The sequence below is a fragment of the Xylocopa sonorina genome, chromosome 7 (genome assembly GCF_050948175.1).
Source record: "Xylocopa sonorina isolate GNS202 chromosome 7, iyXylSono1_principal, whole genome shotgun sequence".
NCBI lineage: Eukaryota > Metazoa > Arthropoda > Insecta > Hymenoptera > Apidae > Xylocopa > Xylocopa sonorina.
Window position 1 is genome coordinate 6,295,929 of NC_135199.1, and position 16,174 is coordinate 6,312,102.

Below are 16,174 nucleotides of genomic sequence, written 5' to 3' on the forward strand. Positions count from 1 at the left end.
AAATGATATGTGTGTGTTCGTGTGATGCTAACGCGAACCTTTGTCCTTTAAACGACGAAACGGAACTGCTATTTGTCCTCTTTCTATCACCCACGACGATAATAGAAATCAATATTTGTATTGCGTTCAGAGTGTGTCTCGTACCAGTTATAATATATCGTCCCGTGATATCGGCTCGAAATTAAAAGTGAACCTTGAAGCGAAGAGTCCTCGAGGTTTGCCTCTCGACTACGAGATCGGAGTGGAGGTTCGCGTTACGGCGTAAACGTTATCGTTATCCTAAACTTCGATATGCAATGTTACTTGTAATATTTAATACCTTAATCTTAATTACTCTTTTATTACGTTCTATCGGATGGTGAAACACAATTTACTTTCCACGTGCGATGCGTTTTACGATACAACTACGTTCTGCGAACGCCGTCCTCGATAATCTATTGCAATTATCTCGCGCGGTACACAGTCTACGAAATGTGTTCGATGGTGGTTTGCTGTTTTATCCACACAAACAGTCGCGACAGATCGGTCAACCGATTCCCTATGCTCTATAATTATATATATAATATACCTCTATATTTAATTAATGTATCCGATACAACATAACATTACGTGCAAGGATTTGTCTTCATACTTTCCTCGTTTCGCCTAACAATCGAGCATCTCGCGTTCGTCGAAAAATATTGTGGAGACACATTTTGACGCGGTTCGTCCCACGGTGGACTTCGAACACGTTTCGCAGCTCTAAAATGCAAGCATCGCGTATCCGCACGTCACAATCCGTGCGTTTCTGGTGCGTAATAAAGAGGTGGCGGATGGGTGTGAGGGCGAGGGCGAGGGCGAGGGGAGGCGGTTGAAAGCGGGAGAGGCGAGTCGTTGAAATTAAGGTTCGTGCGGGCAAAAGCGTTAACTGCGACGTACACCGCGGATCTCCGTTTTATACATACATACGTATAACACCGTCGTCGTCGTCGTCGTCGCCTCGTCGCTCGCGGCGTTGCTGAAAGATCGTGTAATTTTATCACGAGTCGGGTATAAGTGTCGGGCACGTCCTGGCCGGTACGCGGCCAACGAAACAGAAACAGGCAAGAGTCATTTGAATGATAGCGTTCGCGCTCTAACGGAATTGACAAGTGTCCGTTTCCTGTTGAGTATATTACGTTCCATCAGCAGTCGTTATTTCATTTCGACCGTGCGGTCGGTTCTTTGTGAACGGAGTTAAGCATCTGAATGATCTCAAGATATCACCGGCAAAAGACCGCGCGGTCTATACAGTCCGCCTGGAGATCGATTATCCGATTACTCGAGCAATAGGCATCTGACTTTTTCTAAAAGTAAACTACGGCCACGGTTAAATAACATTTTTCCCGGTATAAATAGAATCCCAGCGCTGAGACAGATCAAGGTAAACGCGGTTGATCAAATAAAGAATAAATTAGACGGTGGAAACGAGGTAAATTGGTTTTTCAGCAACGATCCGACACCGAGGAGACGAGACGCTTTTAATTCTCTCTCGTAATTTGCGTGAGATTGTGACGTACGAAGTGCAACATCAAGAAATGCCGATGACTTTGCCCCAAAACGTTTTCAGGAACGCGCTGATATGTATAAGATGAACGTCCGTGGATCATCGAACGAGACGGCTAAACTACAGACACTCGAATTCCCTATCAATGTATTCCTTTTCTTCCTCTCTCTTAACAGACACCCAGAAAATACTTGGCAACGATCTTGATATGTAACGTTCGGTGAAAAAGGCTCGCACGATTTATTGAGACATCGGCGAGCCTTTGATCCACCCTGTCATCGTGCGTCGCGATCGAGATTCTCCCTTCCCTCGATTCAAATACTTTTCGACTCACGTCGAATCGTAACGTTTTTCTTAAAAAAAAAAAGAAAGCTGATTACATTATACGATCGACTAGTATCCAGTATCGCGATCGATATTTCGAGACGCTCGCCGATTATTCGAACCGATCGCTCCATTTCAAATAAACATCCCAATGCAATCTTTGCTCGAATCAAAAAGGTAAACAGGATAACTTTCATTCAAAGGCCAAAAATTCGAAATTCCACTGTTCGTTTGAATAAGCAAGATTCGTATAATCCATAGATAAGACAAACAAGTGTTCTCAACAACTCTGAAACAACTCTCTTTCAATTGAACGCGATCGATCGCGCGCGAATCGGCCAGGGTCCCTCCAACCTCGCTCGTCGACATTTTCGATTGCACGCGGAAATGGTGACGATCGAATACCGGGTTTTAAACGGCGGCGCTGCAATTTCGTCGGGTAAAAACGGGCGCGTTAATCGTCCAGCCGTGCCACGTCTCCGCGACCGTGGCACGATTGCTCAATTTACAGGAGAACGATAAATTCATCGCGCGGACGAGGGAAACGGCGAGTGCCCGCGTTCCTCGATCACGGGAGCGGACGCGCGCGCTCGATTAAACTGTGCCACGTTCGCCCCGGGGACCGAGCGTCGCAGTTAGAGCACGGCCACCACGGCGGTTAACAATTGCAGCATCGCCTCGACGTAAACGCGGCAGCCAACGGCCGACGAGGTCCTTCCGGCGTTCTTCCCCACGCAGCCCATTCTTTCCAGCGGTATGTTCTGAACGGAGTACTCCCGGTGCTCGCTGGTCATCATGCACACCGTGCGCTTCCGCGACATCCTCTCGTCGTCCTTGTCGCGCAGGTTCCCCAGCCAGGCGGAGTACCATCGCAGCTCGCAGGTGCAGATCAAGGGATTGTCTGCGGAGAGAAACGATCAATTTTCAGACGATTAAATTGGTCGGATGGAAGGTGTATCCAGGCTGGAGTATGATGGAGTAAATATTGTATTATTGCATGACTGGATACGCCTCTGGTTCAGTGAACAGTAAAAAAAAATGGACCTTAGCCAACAGCCATAAATGTTTGCTTTGTCTGCTGCACAGTTGCAGTGAATACGTGCTAATACGTTACTACGAATCTGTAACTATTTTGTAAGTCCACGGTAGAAATTATTGTAGTATGATGTTTGGCTGTGGGCTAGATTTTGCGACCAAGGGGAAAGTAGTGAAGCGATCAAGCGGAAACTGGGTTTTCTTTGAACTGTCTTCTTCAAATTCCACAGATGCTCAAGTCCTTGGACGTTGATAACTTCAGAGAGGCTCTAGTATTTCTGTGTATCTAATGAGAAATGGGTCTAATTTAATTTTGAGGATCTTCTCGAAGGCTTGCTCGTTCGTAGACGTTCAAGTGTCGATTGCGAACCGAGGGACGTCTTTAAAGAAGCGTTCCTCTCTGTCGCCAATAATGATGCCTCTTAATGAGTAACATTCCCCCCTGTTCGTAATTGCTACCATTTCCACGCTCGAGTGGCACCTCGGCTGAAACGTATCTGAAGTTCATTAACAAGCACCCTCCAGACACTTCAATCAATTCTTAACAAATTCTTTTTACACGGTTTTCTTCTCTTTTTTCCCCCTCTTACTTTGCCTCCTCGTAGCGTTACAGCCTCCATTAATCCCGTAATCGCAATTCAATTAGTATGCAAAGCGACTTGTCTTAATTACTACCGGAGTCTCCTTTACCGTTCAAAGGGTTAAAAATTTCAACAGGTACTTTTCACCGAAGTTTCACACGTTCGCATCGGGAAACGAGAATCCTCGTCTTTCAAATGTAAACGTTGCTCGTCGGGAAACGAGAGTTCTCGTTTCGCGGGTAAATTTCAACGAAATGTATTAATTAGAAAAATAATTCTCGCAGTTTCGATACATATACGTTCAAATATCTTTGGATCGCTAAAATCTTTTGCGAAAAATAGCTCGATGCGAGTGTGTTAATGTTAAAAAGCACCAGTGTCGAAGGAAATCCGTGACATTTACCCGTGATGTCGATGTGTCGGAGAGTATCCACGACGTTCTCGATCACCTCCTCCGGTATCTCCGTCAGCTTGTTGTTCTGCAGGTTCAGCGACTCCAAGGAGTTCAAATTTTCGAACACCACTGCGGGCAGCTTTTTAATTCTGAAAAGAGAAGACGAAGAAAAAGAAGAAGGAGAAGAAAGAAGACCACCATCCGATATGTAAACGCAAAAGGGTATGCTCTATCGAATGTAATTCGTTTTAAATCGAAGGGACGGAAATTACAAGTTCTTCTGAAGGTTCAGGAACGTAATGGAGTCCCCGTATCCGGTGAACGCGTCGTCCAGCAGCGCCGTGATGTTGTTGGCCTTTAAATCCAGGTAGCGTAACCGATGTAGACGGCGCAGCGCGTCGCTCGGCACCGAGTGCAAGTTATTATCGGCTAGCCGCAGATACTGCAGATTCTCTGGAACGAAATGCGAATAAAATATGCAGAAACGTCCCAGGCAACGCGGGGTTCGCGAGTTAATGGAAACAATCGAGGCGGAAACTGATCAAGTCGACGCGTATGGTCCCGCGTGTTCCTTTCTCACTAGCTGTGTACATTTCAGCAGAACTTTCATCATTAGCTACTAATATTTCCTGTGTTCGTACCAATTATTATACAGTTCCTTAAAATTCACGAAGAACAAGAGAAAGAGAGAAAGAGAGAGAGTGCATTAGACAACGATTTATCGTTAATCCATAAAAAGAGAATGCGAAAATTGATACAAAGAACGAGGAATTTAAGAAACAGAGATGTTGTCGAATAAGAAAATTGGCAAATCGGAGAACGAAGAGGTCTCGCGAAAATGAAGCAATCGCGAGGCAGGCGGGTCGAGCGAACCGGTGTGTATCGAGAGATTAGAAAAGTGAACAATTCAGGAAGCAGGAAATTGGCTCGAAAATGGTATCGGGCTCGCGCGAATGGCTCGGGTCCGTAATAACCAACGTCGATATTTCTCACTTAATATCGCCGGTGAAAATTGCTGTATCGCGACGCAACAGAGGCGCAATGCTCCGATCCGATAATTCAACCGCGTCACATATAATTACTCCCGGTTGGAATAATCGATTGACCGGCTACAAAACCGTTGCGAAACGATTCTCGCTGGTCGCAAGCACCACTCTGCGTCCTCGAGTAAATCGAGACGAAGAATCAACGACAAGTGCGATCCTCGACGGGGGTTGCGTCGTCGCGCAGCGGAAACGGTATCGTCTGGGATGCCTCGAAGCAGTGGTATCGAGCCGTGATTCACGCCTTACCCTCGAGACCGATGAACGCGTCCGGGTCCACGTGGGTAATCTGATTCCCGTCCAGCTCCAAGGAGTTCAACTGCGTCAAGTGGGAGAAGACGCGGGCTGGGACCTCGCGCAGCTGATTGTGCGCCATGCCCAGCGAGTCCAAGTTCTTCAGACCTGTCGAGACAGAGGTTTGGAATAAATGGGGCAGCAGGAACGTTTCGCACGGTGGAACAGGTTGGCGAGGGAAAAGTGCAGCGGTCGATCGAGCGCTCGCCAAGGGGCTCCCGCGAATTAGATCGTTTCCGACGAGATTAACGGACGACACAGCCTCGAAATTGAATTAAACGGGGAATCGTTAAACGCGCGATGAACCGCGGTTTCGATCGATCGCTCTCGTTTCGTCCGCGTTAACGAATCGCCGGTCGCGGCTGAATTAGAGACCGAGCCAGGGGTGTTTCCAGAATCGAGTTCTGTAAAATGTTTGTTAAAAAAGAATCGCGCGAGATCGCACGTGTGCGAGGACGTTGATTTCCGTTACGTTACTGTTTCACGTATACGAGTGGAAGTTACGTTAGTGGCTGTTCTAATTTGGGACGGAACGGGTGTCGCGAGATTCGACGTTAATTCAGCCGGTGGTAATACGCGGAGGGGAAATCCTGTACGTAGTTGGCGGAATTGAATGGGAGGCGGAAATGAAAGCAGGCGCACCTTCAAAGTCGCCCTCCTGAATGCTGACGATCCTATTCTCCTGCATCTCCAACTTCTTCAGCATGTCCAGGCTGCGCAGCGCTTGCGTCGGCACTTTGGTCAATTCGTTCCCACCCAGATTCAATCTTCTCAGCTTTCGACTGCGATTCAAACGTGTTTTTACGCGAGATGCTGCGTCATTTTGCATTCATCTTGTACGCGAGACTCGCGATTTAGTGGACGATCGGCCGCAGATATCGAACGACACGAAACTCGTTGGTCAACTTACTTGTGCAGCCCAGTGAACGCCTCCTCCTCTATGGTGGAGATCTCGTTCTCGTAGAGGGAGAGGATCTCGAGAGTGTCCAGACCCTCGAACGCTTTCTTGTGGATGGCTTTGATCTTGTTGCGATTCAGGTTCAGGATGAGCAGATGCTGGAGGTCCTTCAGAGCGCTAGACGGCACCGAGAGCAAAGCGTTCTGCGACAGGTCCAGTTGCGTCAGCCCAGTACCTACCAAACGATGCATCCAATTGACTAATTCCGCTCTCTCGTTCACGGTTCTCCTTGCTTCAATGATATTAAGGAATACAAAGCGTCCTCCTTTCAGCTTTCGCGTAAGAACGCCAGCTCAGAGGTGAGAAGGTAAAACAATACCAAGAAAATCGATTAAGAACAGAGGAGAAAACAAACGTGCTTTGTAGTGTACGATGAGACAACAAACGTTTGCGAGACTTTGCCCTCTGAATAACTCGAAATAGACGAGGGGGTGGAGGCACGAGGAATCGAACAGAAGAAAACTATTTTGAAGGAGTTTAATTAAGACGTCTGTCCATTATTTTATTGTTCTAGATTCATTGATCGATGAGAACTCACCGATGGAGCTGAGCGACGACTCCTCGAGCTTCGCCAGGCTGCTGTTGTGGATGGTCAAATGGCGGATGTCCAGGCCCAAGAAGACGAACGGCTGCAATTTTGGCAGGCTGTTGTGCCTCAGCCTCAAATAGAATATCACCGTGTTCGTCCTCCCTTTGAGCAAGCCCATCGCCTTCGAGATGTGGGCCAGGTTCGTGTACTCGCATACGATGTCCAGGCCGGATTTCTTCAGCGTGCAGGAACAGGGGGAGATGTCCTCGTGCGAGGGGCACAGCTGCGACGTTTGCGCCAGGCTCAGACCCGTGAACAGACTCGCAGTCCATACCATCGCCCATAGCGTGTTCTTCGTCATCTTTTCGTTGCCTATTCACCACGCTCGCTCTTCGATCCTCGTCTCTTTCGCCTCCCTTTTCGAGTCACCTTCGCGTCGATTCCCTTTTCTCTGCTGTTCGAAGGGAAGAATTCCTTCTTTTTTTTTTTTTCGTTGATCCTTCGTTTACGTACCTTCCCTCCCTTTCTCTCTTTCACTGTTCTCTCTCTCTCTCTCTCTCTCTCTCTCTTCTCTTCCTCTTTCCAGCCGCTTCGCCCTCTCTGTTCCTGTACCTGCAGCCTGCTACTTAGCCTCTGCTCTTCTCATATCCATTGTTCGCTCTTCTGCGGTGCACCGGTACACCGAGTCTGAAAACAAACGATAAGAACTGAATTAGATTACGTGAAGATCGAATGAGAAGCTGAGGGATCCCTTCTCGCGAGGACGGGGTAAGAGTAACGATTTGTCAGTGTCCTCGGTTCAAGCAGTTTTATTAATGCGATCGTCAAACGCGATGCACTTTACAATTCACGTGCGCTCGTAATTAACTCGTCGCGGGAAATTCTACTAATTAACGGGCGGGGAAGATGAACGGAAATGGCGCAGACGCGAGACGAACGGATTGATTTATAAACAATCGAGGACATCGTTGTTCGTGCTTTATTATGACTCGATTGGTTTCATCGAGGTGCGTATCGTTATTCAGGAAAATGGACGATCTTTAAAAAGAAAATTTGAACGACCAGAGATGATTACAGAATAGAAAATTACGGGTTTCTTCTGTTTTACTTGACAGAAAATTTTCGAGTTGCGCTGTAAATAATTGAGGACACCACCGTTCATGTTTTGTTATGTCTCGATTGGTTTCATCGAGATACGTGTCGTTATCCAGGAAAATGGACGATCTTTAAAATTGTAGAGAGCATGAAAAAAAATTCGAACAACCAGCGACGATTACAGAACAGAGAATGACTGGCATCTTCCGTTTCACTCGACAGAAAATTCGAAGCAGATGCATTCTCGCTGGGCTATCTACGAGTTGCGGTGTGTTACACAACGTTGCACACGGCGATCGCTACGCGTCTGTGTACAAGTTGAAATTTATAGCCTCCACTTCACGAATATTCCACGATAATCTCTCCGTTGGCTCTGTCCGCTCGAAAATCTCGAATTCATCCGGCTCCGTGTCCACGGTTTAATTAAAGATAAAGCCTCGTCGAGCTTTGTAAGTTCGGATTAACGACCCGTTACGGGTCTGAATAGGGTGTAACGATCCCGTTCCAGCATTGTTACCGAAAAAATTTATACGTCCCGCGATCCTTCGGCTGTCGCTCGTGTTTGATCCGATCTCGCACAATAATTTATTCCCAACGTCTGTTCGCTTCGCGATGCTCTCTCGATAAACACCATTGTTCCACCCGGTATTGATCGATGGCGCGAGCGGAAAGAATCGCGTGGAGAGATGACGGAGAAATGCGCGAGCGAGTTCTGAAAAGAGCTTTTGATCGAGGCGAGGGAGTAATTTCGAATAAACGAACAATTTTCAGAGGCTGCTGAAAAGTGTTCGACGCGCGAGTCTGAGGAGAACGTACAAGTAAATCGTGTAGAAAAAATATTCATTTCGAATCGTTTCACGGTGTGTATTTAGCAGGGAACGTTCTCTTTTTTTTTTTTTATTACTTTCACTGGCAATTTTCGTAGCGAGAACAGTTAATTCAATTAATTTACTCTTGTTATTAGATTCATTTTAAGTTCCTGCCTCTTTTCAGCGGGAATTATTTTTCCGTTTCTTTTTTTTTTCTCTACCGACACTTGAATATCCTTTGCTATATTTTTTCACGGAAATACATTTTTACAAGTGGAAGCTGTCGACCGCGGGTGTTAATGTTACGTTTTTTCGAACGCAAAGTAGTAAAGCACACTCGGGATAAGTTAACCGCGTGTAAAGCGAAACCTTTGACCGAGGGGGTTGAAAAAAAAAATGCAAAAAAGAGTTTCACGCCGGATATATGTTTTCCGACGATTTTCACCGACGTGTATTTAGTTTCGCAAATTTGATTTGCGCGAAATTCGCTTGATGCTGGGTCGTAGGAGGGCTTTCGAAAATGTTCGTCCTTGTTATTTTTGCGACCACAGTGTATTTTCCTAGCGCGCGACTTCGACGGGGTGAATTCAGAGCGACCAGGGTGAATCGATGATGAATTTCGAAGATGCAGCGCTGGGTTAAAAAGAGAAGCGGTCTGCGCGAGCATAAATAAGCTGAATTACTCCCAAATCCTTCCAGTAACATTAGAAAAGAAAAACATTCATAACAGAGACCACTTTTTCAGAAAATAGTCTCTCACGAAACGAAATTGCCCAAACGTTCCATATTTAACTGAAACAGTAATAAAATTTTTCATCGTAGAGAAAAATAGACTCTAACCACAGCTCTGTAGAAAATGGAACGACGAATTTTCTACTTCACGGAAATAAATAAAAGACGTACCGATCCATGTAGATCACGTGGCGGTTATCTCTTTCACTGGTGAAATACTTGCTGGCGAGCTGCGAGGCGGAACAACGACGCGCGTTCGCGTGATCACTGGTCATCGCTTATTGATGTCACTGCGTATCAAGAAACTTAGCCGCTCATTCGATTAATCGAGACAGGGGTTCACGTCGAGCGCAAGGGGAGACCGTGGCACGACACACTTTTTCTCTATCCACGATGTACAACCATGCGAACGATCAGCTACCTTCGAAACGTAACCCTTCTCGATCGCGCGTCAGTGTTAATCGAACACCATTGATTATTCCTGGCCACAGTTTCGAATCGAACCCACTGAGAATTCCTCCTGTCGATCTTCGATCTTCGTTCGCGATTATTATCGCAGCAATAACCCAAAATCCTCGTTACACGGTCCCAAATTCCAACTGTCGGTCTTCGATCTTCGTTCGCGATCACTATCGCAGCAATAACCCAAAATCGTGATTAGACGGTCCCAAAATCGATTCACTCGAGCTGCTGATTACCAACATCGTTGGTGGCGCTGCATTCTCGAACTTTCGCCGGAAAGTTTCTGTCTTTTCATGGGCATCCGGTGTACGCATCGCTCGAGAGCCGCTCAGAGCTGGTCGAACGTCGTCGACGAGCGATTCGCGCCAGATGACCCAATTAGATCCACCGCTTCCACGACACGATCTCTTGGTGGCTCGATTAACCGATGCTGCCAACGCGAGTCGCGAGGACGCCAAGGAGGATCCCTCTGTCCTTTTTGGACCGCCTCGAACGAAGATCGGGTCCGTTTAATCGGTGAAAATGTCGGTTGCGACTACGAACGGGCCGCTGCGCGTCGATTTCGTTGGAGAGAACGTTCTTTCGACGTGAGAATAATGGAAACGGTTGCGCGACGTCGATTTAGAAGCTGGTCTTGCGAGGTACGAACGATCCAGCGGACGAACGAAAGCTGTCGTCAGCGTCCGCAGTTCCGTCCCACTGTTGGGAAGGAATTATGTATTTACGTGCACGCGTGTGGGTCCTCGTGCGTGTCTCGATGTAGGGAATTGGAAGTGGGATGGTTAACCCTTTGGTATTCAGAGAGGTTGATTATATCGTCGATCTATTGAGATTTATATTCGGTTTTATGAGCGTTCGTATTTTTTCTGCGATGATGGGATTCGCTTGGAGTTAGGTGCGATTCAGAGGTATCGGTAAATCGTTTATCGCGAATCTGTGTGGTTGATTAATTTGGATGGAGTTCGAGAGAGGAGTCGAGTAATTAATAGCGAGCATATGCGATTCTGAGCAGTTTTAGGTCTTCGATTTGGTAGGAAAAACACATCATTTTCATCATATTAATTTCACCGTTTTAATCAAATTTCGCTGGAGTCGCGTAGCTTGTATACGATTACATTTCTGGCGGGCTAATTGCTCGATAATTTCTCTCTTTCGAACGCATCGTTCGATTTCTGTTTTATGGCAGACGGGAGTGTGAATTTCGAGTTTCTCGAATTTTCTTTTATCCAGTGAATCTGACGATTAGCGTGCTTTATTGCTACTCGAGGGAGTAATTTCTGCTTTTTTTACTCGCGATAAAATAAAACCGGGCATTTTCGTATATTCGTGTGGTGCGTTCAATCTCGTGCAATTTAATCACAGTATGCGCCGCATTTAAAATCGCCTCACCCTATTATTCGCGTACCCAACAATTTTATCTCGAAGCGTGATTACATAATTCCGCTCGTACGCTGAAACGTCTCTCGAGCCTCGACGTTTCACAGATCATTGTTCTTCGCTTAATCAACATCGAGACAATTAACGAAAACGCGAGACAGGGATCGAAAGGAACGTCGCGACGCCCAAAGGGGTGGTGGTTCAATTCTATTCCCCGTTTTATCGGCGCTCGTCAATTTCTAGTTACCGCGTCCCACCTAATTTCCGTCACGAATAACGTCGATCCATCCGCGTGTCGCGTAATTTTTTTTTCTGCTTTACATAAAATAACCAGCTTCGAAATTCAGCGCGGGTAACGAACGCGCGCGGACGGAGAACGGAAAGGAGGCAGAGAAAAAGGAACGAGACCCGCTAACGACACAAAGCCGAGCGTTCCATGTAACACACAGAGAGAAAGGAAAACCGCGTTACCCTCCGCGTCTCCAGCCACCATTTTTCGTAATTGCGATCCCCAGGATCGAACCCTTGTCTTCGCGACGCATTGTCATGCGCCTCGGGTCCACGGAGAGAAATAAGGCCGCGTGGAATACGATTCCCTGAGATTCCACGCTAATTGAATTTACAGACGGCGGATGGACCCGTCGAGTGGAAAATTCGATCCTGCTTGCGTATTTTTAAGGGAGCTTTCATCTTGCCATGCACTTATCGGTCGATCGCGCGGCCACGATCGACTGGAAGCCCATTTTCGCGGGCTGTTACTGATTCTTCTTCTTCGAGGCAGAAGAAAAAGCTCTGGATAAGAGGCGGTGATCCGTTTCGAGCGAGTGCTGACCACGGTCGTCCTCCGACTCGCGAGTAAATGCTGAGAGTGGCTTCGCCGCGTCCCTTTCAGCTTCACTTTATTTTTCATGCTTCTGGTTCCTCGCGGCGGCTCGACGTTCCTCATCCTCGACACGGTTCTGAACACTGTGCCTTTTCTACTTCCTTGAATCTTGTATCGCACGCTGAACTGTACTCGAGATTTTATATTTTTGTTGAATTCTGGGTTCACTCGAGGGTGTTGGTAATTCAACATTTTTTGTGATAAAGATCGTTGGTTTTTTAATATAATATGGTTCGATAAGAAGCAGACGTAAGTTCAAAGATGAAGAGGTTCAATTTTCTAAGAGACACTGTGTCTTTTCTATTTCCTGAATCTTGTACCGCACGCGGAACTGTACTCGAGATTTTATATTTTTGTTGAATTCTGGGTTCACTCGAGGGTGTTGGTAATTCAACATTTTTTATGATAAAGATCGTTGGTTTTTTAATATAATGGTTATTTAGTTCCGCACGATCGCAGAGGAATTAGATTTCTCGGATGGTTCGATAAGAAGCAGACGTGAGTTCAAAGACGGAGATGTTGAATCTTCCAAGGCTCTCTGTATAGAGATAGAATATAAAATTTGCGTACGAAGAAAATTCTGAAAGTCAGCGGCTCGTATAAACGGAATTTATTAAAAACCGTTCGAGGTTCGAAGAGAATCTGAGAGAAAGAGAAAGAGAGATTTGAAACTTGGTGAGTTATCAAAAATTGAGTACTCAGAGCGACGTTAAGGAGGCGGTGAGTCAGTTTCGAGAGGGCTAACAAGGAAGCCGAGTAAAATGTTCCTGGAATTATTCTGCATACTATATCAGAGACGACGAAATGTTCAATATTTAACGTCTGTCGCGGAGGGTAAAGTAACTTCAAATATTGAACGTGTTATATTTTATCTAAACCGTTGGATGTGCGATTGGAAGAACGAGCTATCTCGTTAGAAATTTTAACCAAACATATCTACCTACAACTTTTCGCCCCCCTCCCCTCCCTCTCGAAACCATAATAATCTCTATGTCACATAAACTTCCCCAACAATTTCCATTCCCGGTGAATATGTGTTTGTTAAAGCGCGTTAAACTCGGCGACCTAATTCGAAACTATCTGGCGAGGAGCAACACCGTGGCTGTAACCTTACAGCGAATTATGGTAACGTGGCTCTCGTTCGGCTCGTCATCGCTCAAATATTTAAACAATGCTCCTGTAGTTAGCCTGCGACCAGCCGACGAATCAATTCGAGCGCGATGACAGCTCGTTCCTTCAATTTCTGGCGTTCATCACGCGTGGAGGGATGAGGGAAGGAGGGAATAGAGGGAAAAGGGAAAGAGGGAAAGAGGAGCAAGTAGGTCGTTTCGAAGTTCATTTTGTTCACCAAAATTTTTATTACCGTCAATTTTACGATTAATTGGGGAGAATTCGATTCCTGGCGTTCATCATACACGCAGAGGAGAAGAGGAGCAAGTGGGTCGTCTCAAAGTTCATTTTGTTCACTGAAATTTTGGTTATTTTCAATTTTGCGATCAATTGGGGTATCGTTAGGAGAGTTTAATTCCTGGCGTTCATTATACACGCAGTGAAGAAGAGGAGCAAGTGGGTTGTCCCGAAGTTCATTTTATCTTCAGGTTTGCGATTAATTGAGGTATTGTCAGGAGAGATCAATTCCTAGCGTTCATTATATACGCAGAGGGGAAGAGGAGCAAGTGGGTCGTCTCAAAGTTCATTTTGTTCACCTAAAATCTTGGTTATCTTCAATTTTACGATTAATTGGGGAGAGTTCAATACCTGGCGTTCATCATACACGCAGAGAGGAAGAGGAGCAAGTAGGTTATCTCAAAGTTCATTTTGTTATCTTCAGTTTTGCGATTAATTGAGGTATCGTTAAGAGAGTTCAATTTCTGGTGGTTATCATACACGCAGAGGGAAAGAAGAGCAAGTGCCTCGTCTCAAAGTTCATGTTGTTCACCTACAATTTTACGATTAATCGAGGTATCCTTAGAAGTGTTCGCAGAACAATTGGAGCGTTAATTTTTGTTATCCAGCAACGATCAATCGGGGCGAGCGCTCGAGGAAGTCGCGTCTGGTGAACGTCAGCTGTACAACGTCGAGCAGCGGAGGATCGATTCGATTCCATTGGCTTTCGTTTCGTTTGTGTTTGCTTGCACGGCCGGTGACGCGAGGCAAATTGTACAATCTAGCAAAAGGAACGATCTCTGTTCAATTGAGCGACGTCGACGCTTTGATCAGGCTCGAGCTGCGCGCGTGCCAAGCCTATTTCCGGTTCGATGCTTTAACGAACAATACGTCGAACTTATCTTCGATTGAGCTCGCGCCATCGTATTAAAATTCTCGCGAAACTCGACGGTTCTGAAACTGCAAACTGAGAATTAACAGAGTCGCGTGGTGTGCAAGCTCGTTCGCGATGAAACGTTACGCTCTGCGCCATCGCTGAAACTATCGCATCCGCGTTCGTGTACGCTCTCGACAATATCCGTTTATTTGGTAATTGCATAGTCAGTAGTCAATTACCTCCGACGATGCTGCTCGTTAACATCGTCATCGATGTGGAGTTTCGTTCGCTTTACAAATGCTTTAACTAGCTGCTTCCGCAAGCGCGTTACGATAGGAGCCGCCGTATTTCCAGGCGAATGTTCCGCGAACGTTGCCACGATCGCCAGCGAAATTCTCCAGCTTCCCTCGCTTCTCGATAATAGCAGAACACCTCGTATTTCCTCCTGAGAAGTGGGTTTTCAATTTCAGAACGGTTCCAGTCGCTTCTCGCGACGACGATCTCAGATTTTCGTCGATCTTTATCTAGTTCGCACTCGAACACTCTTTGGAGGCTTGAAAATCTTGCCAAAGTCGTCGAAGACGATTGACCAGATGTATCTGAATACTTTATTAGTCTACAATCGTTATTAACTCTATTTTAGTTAGTTATTCTTCATTGTCTCGCTGCTAGCTTTCAATTGAACATATTCACCCCAAAAATTCACCCTGTTCTCCATGCAGTCCTCACGCATCCATTCTTGAAACGTTCGAGGTCACGTCCACGCTAACCTGGTCATTCTCAGTTATTAAATTTTAGTTATTCTTCATTGTCTCGCTGCTAGCTTTCAATTGAACATATTCACCCCCAAAATACACCCTGTTCTCCATGCAGTCCTCACGCATCCATTCTTCAAACGTTCGAGGTCACGTCCACGCTACCCTCATCATTCTCAGTCACACGATCTTGTCACTTAGTTCCAAATATTCTTCTTTCACACCTTGGCCTCTCAAACTCCATCACACGCAATCACCTTATTCAATTTCCTTCCGAACATCCCGTCATCCAAAGTTTTCACGCAATAAAGTTTCATTCATTCACACTCTACAGTACCTTCTTTCACGAATCGCGTTTGGTCAACCGTACCATCGTATTATCTCATCGTGGCTTGCGAGCTGTTTGCTATCTCGTTACCACTCGGTTGCTTAAGTCCCTTGTAAACCGCAATAAAGTTAGTGCGGAGGGGTCGTTCGGTGGCAAGCTCGTAAAACTACCGCTTAGCCCTGAACACCTGCGCAGCCTCTAATCACGGCAAATTTTCCGTAAACTTGCCGATTAATTAATTAGTAGCGCGAGTCGAGAGGCGTGGCGATCGGAAACCTGAACAGTTCTGATAAGAAAAATGTCGCACGCTGATTGTACGAGTTAGAGATTTAAATATTTTTGGGTAAATTCTTGGGTAACTAAATTCTCCACCTCTGTGATGCATCGTTTAGTTGTTTTAAAGCAGACAAAGTGGAATTAAAAATTGCGATAGATTTTGGTTAATTTAATCTTAAAATCGTGTTAGAAGTGGGTTTTATGAATAATCAACAGCGATTCACTTTTCTATTATTGTTCATTTATTTCTACGCACTGGAAGTGATCTTCCCCAAACTTCTCTGTAGAGAACTGAATTGAAGTTAAAACATATAGAAACGTATATCTGTAAAGAAATGCCACCTTTTCTCACTCGAGGACAAGAGATTCATTTTTGTATTTGGTTTCCAATGAAAACCAATAGATCGTTTTCGAAAAGGAGGATCGTCGCTGAGATTTTTAAATCGCGAGATCGATTCGCTAGGTAAATTCTTTGATATAATATTTTTCGTGCCATAACTAAATTCTCAAC

The 16,174-nt window shown here is 45.7% G+C and overlaps 1 protein-coding gene and 1 long non-coding RNA gene across 3 annotated transcripts; both read right to left on the bottom strand.

Moving 5' to 3' along the window:
- Positions 1-2,424: 2,424 nt before the first annotated feature.
- Positions 2,425-7,093, bottom strand: LOC143425328 (uncharacterized). Of its 2 annotated transcripts, none has more exons than XM_076898046.1 (7): positions 6,693-7,093; positions 6,107-6,329; positions 5,839-5,978; positions 5,152-5,304; positions 4,132-4,312; positions 3,869-4,008; positions 2,425-2,750 (listed from the first exon to the last, which is right to left on the bottom strand). In XM_076898046.1, the coding sequence occupies exons 1-7, from the start codon at positions 7,042-7,044 to the stop codon at positions 2,485-2,487; spliced, it is 1,455 nt and encodes a 484-aa protein (XP_076754161.1). In that variant the 5' UTR covers positions 7,045-7,093; the 3' UTR covers positions 2,425-2,484. The 2 variants fall into 2 exon arrangements, with proteins under 2 accessions (XP_076754161.1, XP_076754162.1); XM_076898047.1 differs by lacking the exon at positions 2,425-2,750 and adding an exon at positions 3,242-3,370.
- Positions 7,094-7,134: 41 nt separating this feature from the next.
- On the bottom strand, positions 7,135-9,711 carry LOC143425333 (uncharacterized). The gene is made up of 2 exons (XR_013102024.1): positions 9,491-9,711; positions 7,135-7,370 (listed from the first exon to the last, which is right to left on the bottom strand). It is a non-coding gene; the product is annotated as an uncharacterized LOC143425333 (long non-coding RNA).
- Between the last annotated feature and the right edge of the window lie 6,463 nt (positions 9,712-16,174).